Source organism: Myxocyprinus asiaticus, chromosome 8 (assembly GCF_019703515.2).
Source record: "Myxocyprinus asiaticus isolate MX2 ecotype Aquarium Trade chromosome 8, UBuf_Myxa_2, whole genome shotgun sequence".
Taxonomy (NCBI): Eukaryota; Metazoa; Chordata; class Actinopteri; order Cypriniformes; family Catostomidae; genus Myxocyprinus; species Myxocyprinus asiaticus.
The window spans coordinates 28,130,302-28,147,384 of NC_059351.1; the positions used below are offsets into that span (position 1 = coordinate 28,130,302).

The 17,083-nt window shown below is 42.4% G+C and overlaps 3 protein-coding genes across 3 annotated transcripts in view; all 3 read left to right on the forward strand.

Annotated features, from left to right (window-relative positions):
- The window catches only part of LOC127444744 (vacuolar protein sorting-associated protein 8 homolog), an 84,208-nt gene extending 74,755 nt beyond the window's left edge, over positions 1–9,453 (forward strand). The window contains 4 exon segments of the mRNA XM_051704306.1: positions 15–92; positions 8,456–8,540; positions 8,621–8,719; positions 9,428–9,453. Of these exon segments, the coding sequence (XP_051560266.1) occupies positions 15–92; positions 8,456–8,482 (105 nt within the window). The 3' untranslated portion in view covers positions 8,483–8,540; positions 8,621–8,719; positions 9,428–9,453.
- The window catches only part of LOC127444918 (uncharacterized), a 239,234-nt gene that overhangs the window by 37,699 nt on the left and 184,452 nt on the right, over positions 1–17,083 (forward strand). The gene's annotated exons all lie outside the window — the stretch shown is intronic.
- Positions 8,594–17,083, forward strand: part of LOC127444745 (vacuolar protein sorting-associated protein 8 homolog) — a 151,736-nt gene continuing 143,246 nt past the window's right edge. Inside the window, exons 1-2 of the mRNA XM_051704307.1 lie at positions 8,594–8,719; positions 16,405–16,494. Coding sequence (XP_051560267.1) covers positions 8,594–8,719; positions 16,405–16,494 — 216 coding nt within the window. The remainder of the gene's footprint in view (positions 8,720–16,404; positions 16,495–17,083) is intronic.

A 17,083-nucleotide genomic window follows, 5' to 3' on the forward strand; every position in this document is an offset into this window, starting at 1 on the left:
ATTGATTGTGTCAGGTACTTCTGGAGCTGCTGCAGGTTGGGGGTGTGGTCCAGTTTGATGAGGGGTGTCTCCTCGACCTTGCAGAGAAAGTTGTAAGAAATCTCCCAATCAGAAAGCAGACTAGTATTGCTTCATCCACCAAACACATGCATCTCAAACTCTGAAGACGGCCATTTGCAACATAGAAACAGTTGAAGTCAGAAGTTTACATACACTTAGGTTGAACTAATTTTTTAACCACTCCACAGATTTAATATGAGCAAACTATAGTTTTGGCTAGTCGTTTAAGACATCTACTTTGTGCATGACATGAGTATTTTTTCCAACAATTGTTTACAGACAGATTGTTTCACTTTTTTTGACTATATCACAATTCCAATGCGTCAGAAGTTTACATACACAAAGTTAACTTTGCCTTTAAGCAGCTTGGAAAATTCCAGAAAATGACTGTCAAGCCTTTAGACAATTAACCAGTTAGCTTCAGATAGGAGGTGTACTGAATTGTAGGTGTACCTGTGGATGTATTTTAAGGCCTACCTTCAAACTCAGTGCCTCTTTGCTTGACATCATGGAAAAATCAAAAGAAATCAGCCAAGACCTCAGAAAACAAATTGTGGACCTCATTGGGAGCAATTTCCAAATGCCTGAAGGTACCACGTTCATCTGTACAAACAATAGTACGCAAGCATAAACACCATGGGACCACGCAGCCATCATACTGCTCAGGAAGGAGACTGTAACAAACTTCACAGCAGAAGGGAAGGAGAACACAGGGAAGCGGGTTTTTCCTGGCTCAGGTAAGACATTTAATCGGCCACTTCAGTGCCTTTCAACTTCACAAACTCATCAGCTTCACAGGCACATAGTCACTTAAACACGTTAGCTTTTACAGGCACGTAGTTACTTAAACACATTAACTTTTACAGGCACCTAGTTACTTAAACACATCAACTTAACAAATACAACAGAATAAATGTAACAGCTTCAGGAGCACCGTGGCCTTCCTTGTGCCAGACTCTCTCTCTCTCTCTGCTGGTGGCGTGGCTGCTTATATGCCACTCTCCCCATGCTCACTGGAATTAGAAACAGGTGTTAAACATAATCTAGCTCAGGTGCAAGCGCCCTTACCGCTTTCTCTCTCTCCAGACGGACACTTGACCATGCCCCCGCTGCCACATATCCCCACCGCCCGACTCAGGCCGGGGAGACATCCGGCCTGTCTACCACTCCCCACCCCATTTCTAGAAAGGAAGTCAGTGACAGCCATCTGTGCTCCCGGTCTGTGGACCACTTTGAATTTAAAGGGCTGGAGAGCCATATACCACCGGGTGATCCGCGTGTTGGTATCCTTCATGCGGTGGAGCCACTGGAGTAGGGCGTGATCCAAGCAGAGAGTGAACGCCCACCCCAACAGGTAGTACCGGAGAGTGAGGACTGCCCACTTGATGGCGAGACACTCCTTTTCAACGGTGCTGTACTTAGTCTCCCTCAGCAACAGCTTGCGGCTAATGTACAGCACCGGGCGCTCCTCCCCCTCCTCCACCTGCGAGAGCACGGCCCCCAGCCCCCTGTCTGAAGCGTCCGTCTGCAAGACAAAAGGGAGAGAGAAATCGGGCGAATGTAAAAGCGGCCCCCCGCAAAGTGCGGCTTTAACCTGCATGAACACCTGTTGACACTGCTTCGTCCACTGGACCGGATCTGGAGCTCCCTTTTTAGTGAGATCAGTCAGAGGGCTGGTGACATCCGAATAATTAAGAAATGTAGCCGGGGCTCCAAACAAACCGAACGGAAGTGTCACAAATTGGTGTAATCTAAACGGCATGGAGAAGGCTGTTTTTTCATGGGAAATTGGTGTCAAGGGGATCTGCCAATAACCCTTTGTCAAATCCAGTGTCGAATAAAATCAACCAGTGCCCAACCGATCGAGCAACTCATCAACGCGAGGCATTGGGTATGTGTCAAATTTAAACACCGCGTTGACTTTTCTATAATCCACACAGAACTGTACAGACCCATCGCTCTTAGGAACTAGAACAACTGGGCTGGACCAATCGCTGTGGGATTCCTCTGTTACCCCCATATCCAGCATTGCATCCAATTCTTCCCAGACAATTTTCTTTTTGTGCTCGGGCAATCGATAGGGACGGCTACGTACCACCACCCCCGGCTTAGTCTCGATGTGGTGCTGGATGAGGTTCGTACGACCCGGTAGAGGGGAAAACATGTCTGCAGACTCCTTTGCAACTTGGCAACCTCTGCGAGTTGATACGGTGAGAGGTGGTCTCCGCAAGTGACCGGGGTGAAATGATTGTGTTTTGTATTCGCCTCCGGCCCGAGCTCTGCCCTCTCCGGGACTACCGTAGCCAACGTCACAGGGACCGCTTCCCTCCACAATTTCAGGAGGTGATATATTTGACGTGCGCCCCCTCTATCTGTTCGCTTTACCTCATAATCGAGATCCCCCACTCGTCGTGTGACCTCAAAGGGTCCTTGCCAATTTAAAGCTCGATATGGGAAGTAATATGAGTACCTTATCTCCCGGTGCAAATTCATGCAGCTGAGTTCCCCTGTCATACAGTCGGCTCTGTCGTTCTTGAGCTTGGAGCAAATTCTCCTGTGTTAGTTGCCCCAGAGTGTGGAGATTTGCTCTAAGATCCAGGACGTATTGAATTTCATTCTTACTGTTTGAAGGTCCTTCCTCCCAAGCATAAAATCAAGCATACCACATGGGCGCCGCCCATACAGCAGCTCGAATGGGAAAAACCCAGTGGAGGCTTGCGAGACCTCTCGTACTGCGAATAACAGGGGATCGAGCCATTTGTCCCAATTTCTAGCATCCTCGTGCACGAACTTACGAATCATGTTTTTAAGGGTTTTATTAAATTGCTCCTCCAGGCCATCTGTTTGTGGATGGTAAACTCTGGTGTGGATTGATTTAATGCCCAATAATTCGTAAAGCTTGCGTAGTGTCCATGACATAAAAGTTGTGCCCTGATCGGTGAGGATTTCTTTCAGAATCCCCACCCGGGAGATTTTGAAGAGTGCCTCCGCAACACTGCGTGCTGAGATGTTGCGCAGAGGCACTGTTTCCGGATATTACGTTGCATAGTCCACTAGGACCAGTACAAAGCGATGTCTGCATGTTGACCACTCTAATGGCCCAACGATGTCCATTCCACTTCTCTCGAAGGGGACCTCGATCAGCAGAAGAGGGCACAATGGCACTTTTGGGGTGGCCGGTGGATTCACTAGCTGGCATTCACGGCTTGCCGCACACCACCTGCGGACATCACCGCCAATGCCCGGCCAATAAAAACGGGCTATTAGGCGGTTCAGTGTTTTTCTTTCCCCTAGATGACCAACCATGGGATTATAATGAGCCGCCTGGAACACCATTTTCCGACGGTTCCGCGGTATTAAGAGCGGGGTTGTATCTTCCTTTGTTTGAGCATCCTGCGTCACTCTATACAACAACTTGTTTATAATTGCGAAATATGGATATGAAAGGGCGACACCCGGCTGGAGTGGTTGACGTTCGATCACTCTCACTTGGTCAAAGGCGTGTTTGAGGGTTTTGTCTCGCGACTGCTCCAAAGGGAAATCCCCTGAGGACGGGAGGGGCTGCAGCCTCTCCCCCCCTCAAGTCATCCTGACATGGAGCAGACGTAGACGGCCCTGGCTCCGCCTCCCCTGCCAGAGCATCGCACATTTCACATCTCATCGCTTTTGTGCAGGACCCATCCGCGCATATTCCCTTTAATAAATTTCTAAATTCAGGCCAATTAGTCCCCAAAATCAGCGGATGGGTGAGGTGGGAACTAACCGTGGCCTCCACTCTGTTTTGTTCCCCGGAATTTAATCACAAGGGTCACCACCGGGTAGTTGTGAATATCCCCATGCACACACTTCACCCTCACCATTTTAGCTGTGCCCAAAACTCATGTTGAACCAAGTGTTGGTGGATAGTGGTTTGATTACAACCCGTGTCCACCAATGCTTGGTGAGTATACCCCTTGACTCTTACCGGTATCCGGTACGCTCCGGCCCAATAGGGGGCAGCCTGCAGAGTGTCGGGGATCCGGACCACCATTCCCAGCTCCATCACAGGGCATTGATCTAGGAAGTGTCCCAGATCCCCGCAACTCCAGCAGACCGGCCCAGGTGCCACGCCCGCACCTGCGTTGGCGGACACCTCCACCTGATGAGGAGAACGGCGGGGCACTGTTGATGCTGTGGGCAACAGGAAACCCTGTGCACGGGGAACTGGCTTCAGTGGCAGGACTTCTCGCCTCCGCGGGGCAGGAACGGGCTCTGGGGAGAGAGCAGGGTGAGAGAAGAGGAGAGGGGGAAGAGATCGGGGAAAACATAGGGGAGGGGGAGAGAGAGTGGGAGGGCTCTGGTATGCCGTCAAATGGTCCTCCGCCAGTCAGACAGCTTTCTCCAGCGACGCCGGGCGGTGGCACTGGACCCACGCCGCCATTCCTCTTGGCAGTCAATGGATTAGCTGCTCCAGCACCACCTGGTCAACAACTCCCACATCGTTACGATCCCCTGCCAGCAGCCATTTCCGGCAGGCGTCTCGGAGCCGTTGGGTGAAAGCAAACGGGCGGCCGGTCTTCTCCAGCTTCATGGACCGGAAGAGCTGTCAGTACTGCTCTGGACTACGGCCAACCCGCTGCAGGATGGACTTCTTCAGGTGTTCGTAGACCAGGAGGTTAGCCGCTGGCAGTTGTTGTGCACCACGATGGGCCACCCACTGATCTCGCAGCCAGCTCCAGATCTTGGTGGTTCTCTCAAACAAGTCGAGGAAGGCTTCCAGGTCATCTTCCACCCCCATCTTCAGAAGTGTGGGTGGGGGCAGGAGGCTGTGGTTGTCCGGGGTCACAGCCGGGGCTCTCTCCTGGCTGAGAAGGCTCTGAATCGAATGCCGGTCCTCTGCTTGAGCTCGTAGGATCTCAAAGAACTGGTGGTCTTGGTCTTGATGAAGCTCAAGCAGGGATTGTTGGTGCGTCTGGTGTAGGCCGGCGAGGGACTTGAGGATCTCGGCCAACTGCGAGGACTCCATGGGGCGTACTTCAGGATCCCGGGTTTCGGCACCAGTGTAACAAACTTCACAGCAGAAGGGAAGGAGAACACAGGGAAACGGGTTTTTCCAGTCTCAGGTAAGACTTTTAATCGGCCACTCCAGTGCTTTTCAACTTCACAAACTCATCAGCTTCACAGGCACGTAGTCACTTAAACACATTAGCTTTTACAGGCATGTAGTTACTTAAACACATCAGCTTAACAAATACAACAGAATGAACGCAACAGCTTCAGGAGCACCGTGGCCGTCCTTGAGCCAGACTCTCTCTCTCTCTCTCTGCTGGTGGCATGGCTGCTTATATGCCGCTCTCCCCATGCTCACTGGAATTAGAAACAGGTGTTAAACATAATCTAGCTCAGGTGAAAGCACCCTTACTGTCTCCTAGAGATGGACGTAGTTAAGTGCAAATCAATCCCAGAACAACAGCAAAGGACCTTGTGAAGATGCTGGAGGAAACAGGTAGACAAGTATCTATATCCACAGTAAAATGAGTCCTATATCGACATAACCTGAAAGGCTGCTTAGCAAGGAAGAAGCAACTGCTCCAAAACTGCCATAAAAAAGCCAGACTACAGTTTGCAAGTGCACATGGGGACAAAGATCTTACTTATTGGAGAAATGTCCTCTGGTCTGATGAATTTTTTTTTTAACTGTTTGGCTATAATCATCATGTTTAGAGGAAAAAGGGTGAGGCTTGCAAGCCGAAGAACACCATCCCAACCGTGAAGCATGTGGGTGCTTTGCTGCAGGAGGGACTGGTGCGCTTCACAAAATAGATGGCATCATGTGGAAGGAAAATTATGTGTATATACTGAAGCAACATATCAAGACATCAGCCAGGAAGTTAAAGCTCGGTCTCAAATGGGTCTTCCAAATGAACAATAACCCCAAGCATACCTCCAAAGTTGTGGCAAAATGGCTTAAGGACAACAAAGTCAAGGTATTGGAGTGGCCATCACAAAGCCCTGACCTCAATCCGATAGAAAATTTGTGGGCAGAAATGAAAAACCATGTGCAAGCAAGGAGGCCTTCAAACCTGACTCAGTTACACCAGTTCTGTCTGGAGGAATGGGCCAAAATTCCAGCAATTTATTGGGAGAAGCTTGTGGAAGGCTACCCAAAACGTTTGACCCAAGTTAAACAATTTAAAGGCAATGCTGCCAAATACTAACAAAGTGTATGTAAACTTCTGACCCACTGGGAATGTGATGAAAGAAATAAAAGCTGAAATAAATAATTTTCTCTACTATTATTCTGACATTTCACATTCTTAAAATAGTGATCCTAACTGACCTAAGGGAATGTTTTCTATGAATAAATGTCAGGAGTTTAAATGTATTTGGTGTAGGTAAACTTCTGACATCAACTGTAGCTTTATCATATAGGCTGAAGTCTTTTATTTGACATCATAGTCAAAACCAAAAATGTACAATGTGTTTTTTTTCCAGTGATAAGAACAGCAAACATCTGCACCATCAACTGGCCCTTCTTAGATGCTTACAAATCATAAATTCTAGGCTTCAAACATATGGTTTGAGGAGAATGATCTTGTAAAACCCTTTATAAATGTGGTGAATTAATGTGATTTTCTCACATTTTCATTTTTTAAGATTCTATAAGAAATCAACTCTCTAAAATGCAACTGAATTAGTTTACAGTTATTTTTCTCATGTCCATTACTATAATGAGATATAATATTGAAATAATTTGTTTACAGTAATGAGAATTAGAACACCTTTAAGATTAATAGGAATTACAAATTAAATACAAGTAAAATGTCAGGATGCATTAGGCCTCTTTCACACTGCTCACAAAAGCAGTGCACAAGCAGCACATATTTTTTCAGCGCCCATATTAATAGGTTATTTACATTGCGTGCATGAGCTGCACGTTGTGTTGTTGCATCGCAGGATCATGCCACATGTGACAGTGAGACGAGTTTCGGTGCTGAGCTTTTTTGTCTCTGTGTTGAGTACTGAACTCTGTGAAAATACGGTGAAATTGCAGTACAAACCTATTTAACACTATCTTTTACATTATATCCTTTTATAAAGCAATGTAAAATACTGGAGTGAACTACTCACTTGTATGAAACGAGACTTTTGTTGGGCTTAATGCAAGTTCCACATGCCGTGACAGGTACACAAACACACTTTCTGTTCATTAAAGCTTAATGAATCCAGATGATTTAAGCAGTTTATAGCTACACTTTGGGGTTTGTGTTCCCTTCCATTTAGATTAATCACCATTTGCATATAATGTGATCCCTCACCTCATGTAAATTAGATTTCACAACAGTAGCTCTGTCACGCAGAAAAATTGTAGCCAGTGTGTAACACTCATCACTAACCTGCAGCTGTAGTTACGCTAAAGTTTCACGTACGCACTGCTTTTCTGTGCACTGTGTTATGGCCACGTTTAGGGTGAGGCTGCAACATAAAACTGGAACCCAGAATGAATATCTTTTTGCAGCTTTTTATTTGAAATACACCACAGTGGAAACAACAACTTCAGGAGTGAGCATAAGCCAAAACAACAAAACCAAAGCCCAAATGAACTCCTGACAAACAGCAAATAAACCAACAAAGAAAAAGTAAATAAAATACAACAAATACTTGTATACTCTGACTAATACTAAACATAAGAAAAGGGATATATACAAAAGAAAAAGGCACCCACACCCTACAGGTGAATTGGCTATTTACAATATTTACACAAATGTACTAAAAGGAAATGAGATTGACAATCAACCATCAGCACCCCCTGTAGGATTAGTAGTCTCTTTTATACTCCTGTCTCTTTCCCTGCCACACAGATCACAGGTGGAGGTCAGTCCATTCTGATCCAATCCTGTAAAAGGTGGAGAGACAACAGATAGAGAGAGGGAGAGAACAACACAGATAGAGCAAAGAAAGAACAACGCAACATGTATAAACACAACATTAAGTCACGTTACGACATAACTATGAAACAAGCGTTGCGATAATGACAATTAGGGGGGTGCTTAATTGTCATGATAATGAGGTCACAATGCAAACTTTTTTTTAGGTAAAAAAGCTTTTTTTAATGTATATATTGGGTTTAAATGTGTCCTGACAATGTGTTTTTGTGAGATTCAGAGCATATCAAATGACAGTTACCAGAAAAAAAGGTCTATCTTACCAGGTACCAAGTCACAAATGTTACGGTAAAATCAATGATTGAGCTAATGACTGCACGGTTAGGGTTAGGCTAACACTAACCTAACCCTAACCCTTGATTCCTTCATGGTGAAGACATTGAAGAACTGATCGTTATACAGAAAATCAGATCTGTTTGTTGTTATTACTGTTAATTAGTATTTTTTTTTATTTTTATTTTCTCTTTTAGTTATCAAATCTGCGAGTTTATGTTTGACAAAAATCACCTTTATGACAAAATCGTCGACTGCTACCTGAAAGACCCTTTGAGAAAGGTACTCCTTAATCCCTTCCTTTTCACTCTTTCCTATCACCTCTACTTATCGTCATGCTAAATATTTCTCTCTCTCTCCAGGAGGAGCTCTTCATCTACATCCATAACATCCTGTCAATGCCCGGCTACAGCCCAGAGGAGAAACAGTCTGTGTGGGTCAAAGCCCTTCAACACATCAAGGTGAGTGAAACAAGGCTTCAAATGATTCTTCCCCCAGAGGAAACTCCATGTAGAGAGAGCTCAAAATTCAGTATGCTCATTTTGACTCCGTTTACACCTAGAATTCATATGCGTCCCGGGCAATCCGATCACATGTGGTCAGGTGAGACACATCGCTGTTTACACCATGCGTCTCAAATGCGTCTCCACTTGTGTTCGGATTTCGAGGGGAGGGTCTCTGATTACATGAAGACATACATCAATCACTATGTCAGTGTCTTACTGCATGATAGGAAAGTAAAACAAAGTCATAAAAGACTAAGAAAGAGCAGTGTTTTTCCCAGATGCTGCTGAAATTTAATCTAAGTACAAATGCAACATTTCAAGCAGAATTATCCATTATTTAAGTGGAGTACCTGTATCAAAGAAGTTTCAGCTGTATGGGTCATTTTACCACGTGTTTCGGTTTTTTCCGCTTTTCTACTGTTTCATCTGTGTATTTTACCTGTTGCTGCTGGCGCCTAGCTCGAGTCTGTGTTTGTAGCCTGCTATTTTTTTTTAGCATCACTTATCTATCTGTTTTCAGCTTTTAATCCTTAACATCTGCCATTTTTTAGTGCGCATCAGGTTTTCCCCTGCATTATTCTCTTATCGTGATTCAACTGCATGCATTTTCCATGTGCATCCACTTTCTATTTTTATCGCGATTAAACTGCGTGCATTTTACAGCGCAGTTGTATGGATTATTGCATCTATCTCAAAGCGCTGCTTATCAAGAACAACCATAACAACAAACAATTGTGTGAGGGATTCACATCGATCTCAAACCCTCACCACTCAGGAACAACCAACAACAACAACAAACAATTGCAGTAAGTCATGTCATCCGCTCATGTTATTTCTTCCTGCATTGCATGCCACATGTTTACTATAGCTTCTTCCATCAGCAGTGAAAGATTCACATGTGATAAATGTAAGGAATTAGTCAGGCTGACGGAGAAGTTTAATGAGTTAGAGACACGCATCCGAACACTAGTGGAGGTCAGTGAGAAAGAGAAGCCAGTAGATACTGTTTTGGATGGGGGTAATACAACAAGCAACACACACGCTTTGGTTCCGGCTGAAGAGCCCCCACAGCAGAGCGTTTGGGTGACGTCTCGGCAGCATACTCGCTCAGCAAAGCGACACCACTCTCCCATTCCTGTTAGGGTTTCCAGTCAATTCTCCTCACTCAGTGATGCACCCACTGAGAATCATGTTGGAAGAGCCCTATTAATTGGTGATTCTATTGTAAGGAACGTGGAAATAGAGACTCAAGCCACTATTGTTAAAAGCATTTCTGGGGCTCGAGTGTCTGACATCAAATCAAATTTGCAAGTGCTGGCAAATGCTAAATGTAGATTTTCTAAAATTGTTATTCATGTTGGCACTAATGATGTATGGCTTCGCCAGTCGGAGATCACTAAAGATAATTTTAAAGAGGTGTGTGAACTTGCAAAAATGATGTCACACACTGTAATATGCTCTGGCCCCCTCCCTGCTCATCATGGTGATGAGGTTTATAGTAGATTAGTGTCACTGAATGGCTGGATGTCTGAGTGGTGGAGTTTTTGGGGTAGACCTGACATGCTAAAGAGAGACGGACTCCATCCCTCCAGGGAAGGTGCTGCTCTCCTCTCTAGTAATTTGGCTCATAGTATTTGACTAACTGGGGCCCAGGTCAGGAAACAGACAAACTGGTTAATCCGAATGTCTGCTAGGTGCCTTGAGACGTCACACAGGTCACATAAACTACAACACATAGAGACTGTATCACCTAGATATCATATAGAGACTGTGTCTGTTTGCCGAACTACAAAACACAAAACTCTCACAAAATCATTTAGAAAAAATTTGATTAAGGTCAAACTTGAAAAAAACAAAAAAATTAAAGATAAACATCATATGAAGGTAGGGCTACTAAACATTAGACCTCTTTCTACCAAAGCACTAATAGTAAATACAATTATTACAGATCATAGTTTGGATGCACTCTGTTTGACCAAAATCTGGCTTAAACCGGATGAATATATTAGTTTAAATGTATCTACTCTCCCAGGTTATTATTATAAACATGAGCCTCATCTGAAGGGTCGAGGAGGAGGTGTTGCTACAATTTACAGTGAAGTATTTGGTGTTACTCAGAGGACAGGATATAAGTTTAAGTCTTTTGAATTAATAATGCTTAATGTGACACTGTCAGATACAAATAAAAAACTCTGTCATCTTTTGCCCTTGCTACAGTATATAGATCACCCGGGCCTTATTCTGATTTCCTTGGTGAATTTGCGAATTATTTTATCAGATCTTGTAGTTACTGTAGATAGAGCTTTGATTGTTGGTGAATTCAACATTCATATAGATTATAAAAATGACACATTGGGATTAGCATTTATCGATACTCTCAACTCTCTTGGAGTCAGACAAAATGTTAAAGGACAAACTCATCACCATAATCATATGCTAGACTTAATTCTGTCATATGGAGTTTATGTTGATACTATAGAAATTCTTCTGCAGAGCGATGACATCTCAGCTCATTACCTAGTCTCTTGTGTGCTGCAATCAGCTAATGTTACTCAATCTACACCACGCTATCATTCAGGTAGAGCTATTCTTTTGGCCACTAAAGATAGCTTCACTAATAATCTTCCAGATCTATCTCATACACTCAGTAAGCCCCAAAGTCTAGAAGAACTTGATGAAATAACAGAAAATATAAATACAGACTTCTCTAGCACTCTTGATAGTGTCGCCCCACTTCAATTAAATAAAAAAGCCCCGCACCATGGTACAATGATCACACTCATGCTCTCAAGAGAGCAGCTCGAAAAATGGAGCGCAAGTGGAAGAATTCAAAATTAGAGGTATTTCGTGGTGCATGAAAGGATAGTGTCTGTATCTACAGACAGGCACTAAAAGCTGCCAGGTCAGCATATTTTAGCAAACTCATAGAAAATAACCACAACAATCCTAGGTGTTTATTCATTACTGTGGCTAAATTGTTTAGGAATAAAGCCTCAACTGAACCAGATATTCCGTTGCAGCACAAGAGTAAAGACTTCATGAATTTCTTTACTGATAAAATTGAAATAATCAGAAATAAAATTGGAATTATGCAATCATCTGTCACAGTACCTCAGAAAACAGTGTCTCATAATTTTCCTAACATGCAACTTCAATCCTTTGCTGTCATAGGCTTTTGATTGTGTGGCTTTTTATTGAAACATCAAAAGCCACAACATGTGTGTTAGATCCAATACCAACTAAGCTCTTTAAAGAGGTATTCTCAGAACCTCTTCTTAATATTATGAACTCCTCGCTATCCTTAGGACATGTCCCAAGAAACTTTAAAATGGCAGTTATCAAACCACTTATTAAGAAGCCACAGCTTGATCCTGGAGAACTGGCTAATTATTGACCGATTTCAAATATCCCGTTTATGTCGAAAATACTAGAAAAGGTAGTGTCCTCCCAACTATGTTAATTTCTACAGAGAAATAGTATATATGAACAATTTCAGTCAGGATTTAGGCCCCGCCACAGTACAGAGACTGCACATATCAGAGTTACAAATGACTTGCTCTTATCATCTGATCACAGCTGCATTTCACTTCTAGTGCTTTTAGATCTTAGTGCTGCCTTCGACACAATAGATCACGACATTCTCTTGAATAGGTTGAGAATTATGTTGGCATTAGTGGACTTGCAGTAGCATGGTTTTGGTCCTGTTTAGCAGACCACTACCACTTTGTCTATGTAAATAAGGAATTGTCAAACCAAACAAAAGTTAAGTATGGAGTGCCACAGGGATCAGTTTTAGGGCCTCTGCTTTTCTCCTTGTATATGCTTCCCCTGGGAGATATTATCAGGAGTCGTGGAATAAGTTTCCACTGTTATGCCGACGATACCCAACTTTATATTTCTTCAAAACCTGACGAAATTTCAGAATTCTCCAAATTAGCAGAGTGTAGGGTTAAACAAGCCACTAAAATATAATTTGACTCTCGATGGATGTACTGTTACATCGTCTTTAAAACTTACGTGTTATAATTGATACCAAACTGTCCTTTAAAAAAATCAAATTACCAATGTTTGTAGAACAGCATTCTTCCACCTAAGAAATATTGCTAAATTATGACACATGCTCTCTGTTGCTGATGCCGAAAAACTAATGCATGCATTCATGACCTCAAGACTAGCTTATTGTAATGCATTACTGGGAGGATGTCCCACAAAAATCAATAAATAAACTTCAATTAGTTCAAAATGCAGCAGCCAGAGTGCTAATTAGAACCAAGAAATATGATCATATTAGCTGCATTTTATCATCGTTACATTGGCTACCTGTTAAATTTCGTATTAATTTTAAAATTCTGTTAACTACGTACAAAGCTTTGAATGGCCTAGCTCCGCAGTACGTAAGTGACCTTCTACCATGCTATATTCCATCACGTTCATTATGATCGCAAAATTCTGGCCTGTTAATACTTCCTAGAATATCAAAATCCACAAAAGGAGGTAGATCCTTTTCATATTTGGCTCCTAAACTATGGAATAGTCTCCCTAACACTGTTCGAGATGCAGACACATTCACTCAGTTTAGTCTAGACTAAAGACTCATCTATTTAGCCAGGCATACACCTAATTTATCCTTCAACTCACAATTAGGCTGCTTCAGTTATGTCTGCTGGAACCAGAAACATTGATCATGATCTATAACTCTGCAATAAATTCAGTGGCATCAATGCTAATATTATTCTGTTTGTATCCCTGTCTCAACCTCTGGACTCCTATCCTGAGGTCACCAGAACCGGCTGGATCCAGCTCCAATCCTGCTTCATGTTGGACTCCACTGCTACGTGTCTCTGAGTGATGATGACTAGATGCAGCCGGTGCCAGCCAAACATCACTTCTGTCTATTACGGTGGACTTCAGAGGATGAACTGATGTCAACTCCAACCATAAGACATGGGATACATCATATGCCATTGCCTGAACCTTGGACTTAGGATAGACCTCACCGAAATTACCGGACAGTTGAACTGCGATGCACCTCACTGATCTCTGCCTGCATCACCTCGGTCTAATGATGGACTACACTCTTATAATGGAATACATAGACTATCAATTCATTGCCAACAAAACCCTTCATCAGCCAACTAACAAGGACAATGCATCTATGTGAACTACTGCAGATAATCCATGATGAACTTCAAAGACATTAGTCATTAATCTTACAGTTCTTACAAAATCTTTGTTTAAACACTGACCCTTAACACTTACTTAGTTTAATAATTTTAAACCATGACTTGCGGGGCCTGATGTAGACATGGGCATGGGTGGGCTGAGCCCACCCAAACGTGAGTCTTGCCCACCCAATCAAACATTTGGGAAAACAGTTTTAAATAAAATATATATATATACTTTTCCAATTTGTGCATTGGTTAAAAGCAATATGGGGGCGGGCTGTGTGTTGCAAACATTGAGGGTGGGCTGTAGACTGCCCAACCAATCACAAAACAGCACCAGAAATGTGTAGTGTTTTTCTGTTTTTGTCATTGGCCGAAAGCAACGACACACTCAAGAAGCAGCTGCTGCAAACCAGCGAGTCCGAGACGTGATGTGAGCGAGAACGGTAATAAGAGATATTTTTGTGTAATGTATAGGTTTTTAATACCCATAAAGAAGCCTGGTGCTGTCTCAGTGTGCTGTGACCATGTGGCTGCTGTTAATGTATCACAGGCTCCCTCTTATCAAATATCTCCCTCTACCTCCACATCAGCTACCTGATACTACCTGCATTACTTCAATCTTATGAGTCAAGTCAAATTTATTTGTATAGCGTTTTTCACAACAGCCATAGTTTCAAAGCAGCTGTACATGAAATTATGCTATAACAGAAAATGAATATAATGCCAATATTAGTTATCTTTAGAACTATTAGTGGTTAAAATTAGTAAACTAAGTGCGTGTGTATGATTATATACAATGTTTATCAGTTTATTTATTTCAATATATTTTTTTAATATGGGGAAAAAGTGTAAAATATAGTTATATTGGGTCTTATTATCTTGACAGTTACACCATGTTACGCCAATTAAAGACATTAAATTAGTAGTTTGTGTAACCCCTCCCCCATCCCAAATGCCCACCTATGATATCCCCCAGCCCTCCCTAGCATAGCTGTCAGAAGCCGGGCCTGATGACTTGCACTATACATAATTAAGTAATATTGGCATTATATTCATGATGTTAGCCAGATGGGGAATTGGCCCCACAATGAGCCTGGTTTCTCCCAAGGTTATTTTTCTCCATCAACCAACATCTTATGGAGTTTTGTGTTCCTAGCCACAGCCGCCTTTGGCTTGCTCAATGGGTTTCTAAATACAATTATTATTTAATTACTTATTTTTAAACACAATTCACAATCGTATTTTAGCAAACTAAACAATGATGACTCTAAGACATTATAGATATTACATTTTCATTTTCTGTTAATGCATGATTTTCTGTAAAGCTGCTTTGAAATGATGTGTGTTGTGAAAGGCGCTATACAAATAAAAATGACTTGACTTGTCTTCTGTGTCTCTTCATGTTGATATCAGACACACTGAAGAAGATCCATGAAGTTCTCGTGCTTGTGTATGTATTCACTTTTTCAAATATTTTGTTCGGAATGTTATTTCCTTTTTAACCGCTCGTAACCAGCAAAGTTTAAACTTGTTTTAGCACAGCATTTGATTAACAGGTTTTTAAAAGCATCCAAATGTTTGAAGTCATACATGCTACTTGTGCTTCATTTTCCAAGTCTTCTGAAGGCATACAATCACTTTGTATGATGAACATGCCAAAATAAATGTTGTCATTCTCAGATCGAATAAAATTTTTGTAAACTCATGTAAAAAGTGCACAAATCAAACATGACACGTCAATAACATCAAACCTTATTGGTTCTTGTACTATGACATCATGACGTTTGGTCATGAGATGTGCAATACCACAGAGGTTTGATGTTATTGACATGACACAGCATTGCATTTGTGCCATATTAGATTTATGACATTCTTAATAATATATCGTTTTGTGTTCTGAAGAAGAAAGTTAAATAGGTTTGAAACGACATGAAGTGAGAAGAAAAATGGCAGGATTTTAATTTTTGGATACATTTTTCCTTATTTGGAAAGCAGAACGATGTTTGTGTATGTTTCTGTTGATCATGGCAGCAATTATCATCAGATGATGATCAAATGAAAGAGAAGAGCACTTTAACCAGGCATATCTCCAGAAGCGCAGCAAAGGAAAGTGCACTTTTGACCTTCTAAAGAGCCAAATCAGGTGCCTGTATCATAGTGGCAGAGGAATGTTGTGCTGTCTCAGTAAAGTGTACCAGATTGTGGTATTCTGCTGCATTCTGCACAACCTAGCACTCAGAACCAGCCCGCGTTCAGCACTGAAATTTGGTTTGGAGAGTAAACTGATATACATAATTCCTTTAGGCAATAAACAACACTATCTGTGGGCACAGTTTATTCTTAGTGAGTTTCCCCCACTTGATATGCCTACTTTCAGTTTACATTAGATATAAATACTACTTCTACTACTGAAAGCTGATTGACTGATTTGATGAGTTCTGATTGGGTCCTATCATGGTTGCTCTGTTGCAGGACCTGGTCAGCATTAACTTGTTCAAGACCACAGAGTTGGTGGTGATGCACTTTGCAGGTGAAGTGCAGTCTATCATCACAGCTCTGCAGGTACGAGTCATTTGTCCCTCTGTCCTGACAATATCTTATGTCAGCAGTCGCTATTTTGACTGCTCTGTTACAGTCTCTATTTTGACTTGTTGAATATTCCATTGAATATTCCTCGCAGTAGGCACACATATTTCAGACATGTTGAGTAGTGATGCTCAAACAGGAGATGAATATTTATATTCGGCATGCATAGTTTCCCAAATCCATTCCCCTCTTTTCATAATTTTGTTACATTCAGTTTCAATTACCACATGTGTAGAAAAGTGAGACTGAGAGATATGATAGCATGCACACACTCACGTACACACTTCTGCACACACACTTTATTAAAGGACAGTCTAGACTATAAAGGAAGCCTCACTAAAAGACCCTGTCAGCATGGTATTACGTGTATTTCGTTCCTCTTTTGTGTGCGTATATATGTGTGTGCATTGTCTCTCAGCTCCTATTCACTCATCTTAAGATAGTGTCAGTGTACTGTATATCTGGGAGAGAGGAGCACCCCCTGAGGCAGGTGTGTGTGTATCAGTAAATTGATTTGGCTCTATCTGCAGTGCTGTGTGTAATTGGGTTTGCGTTATCTCTCACA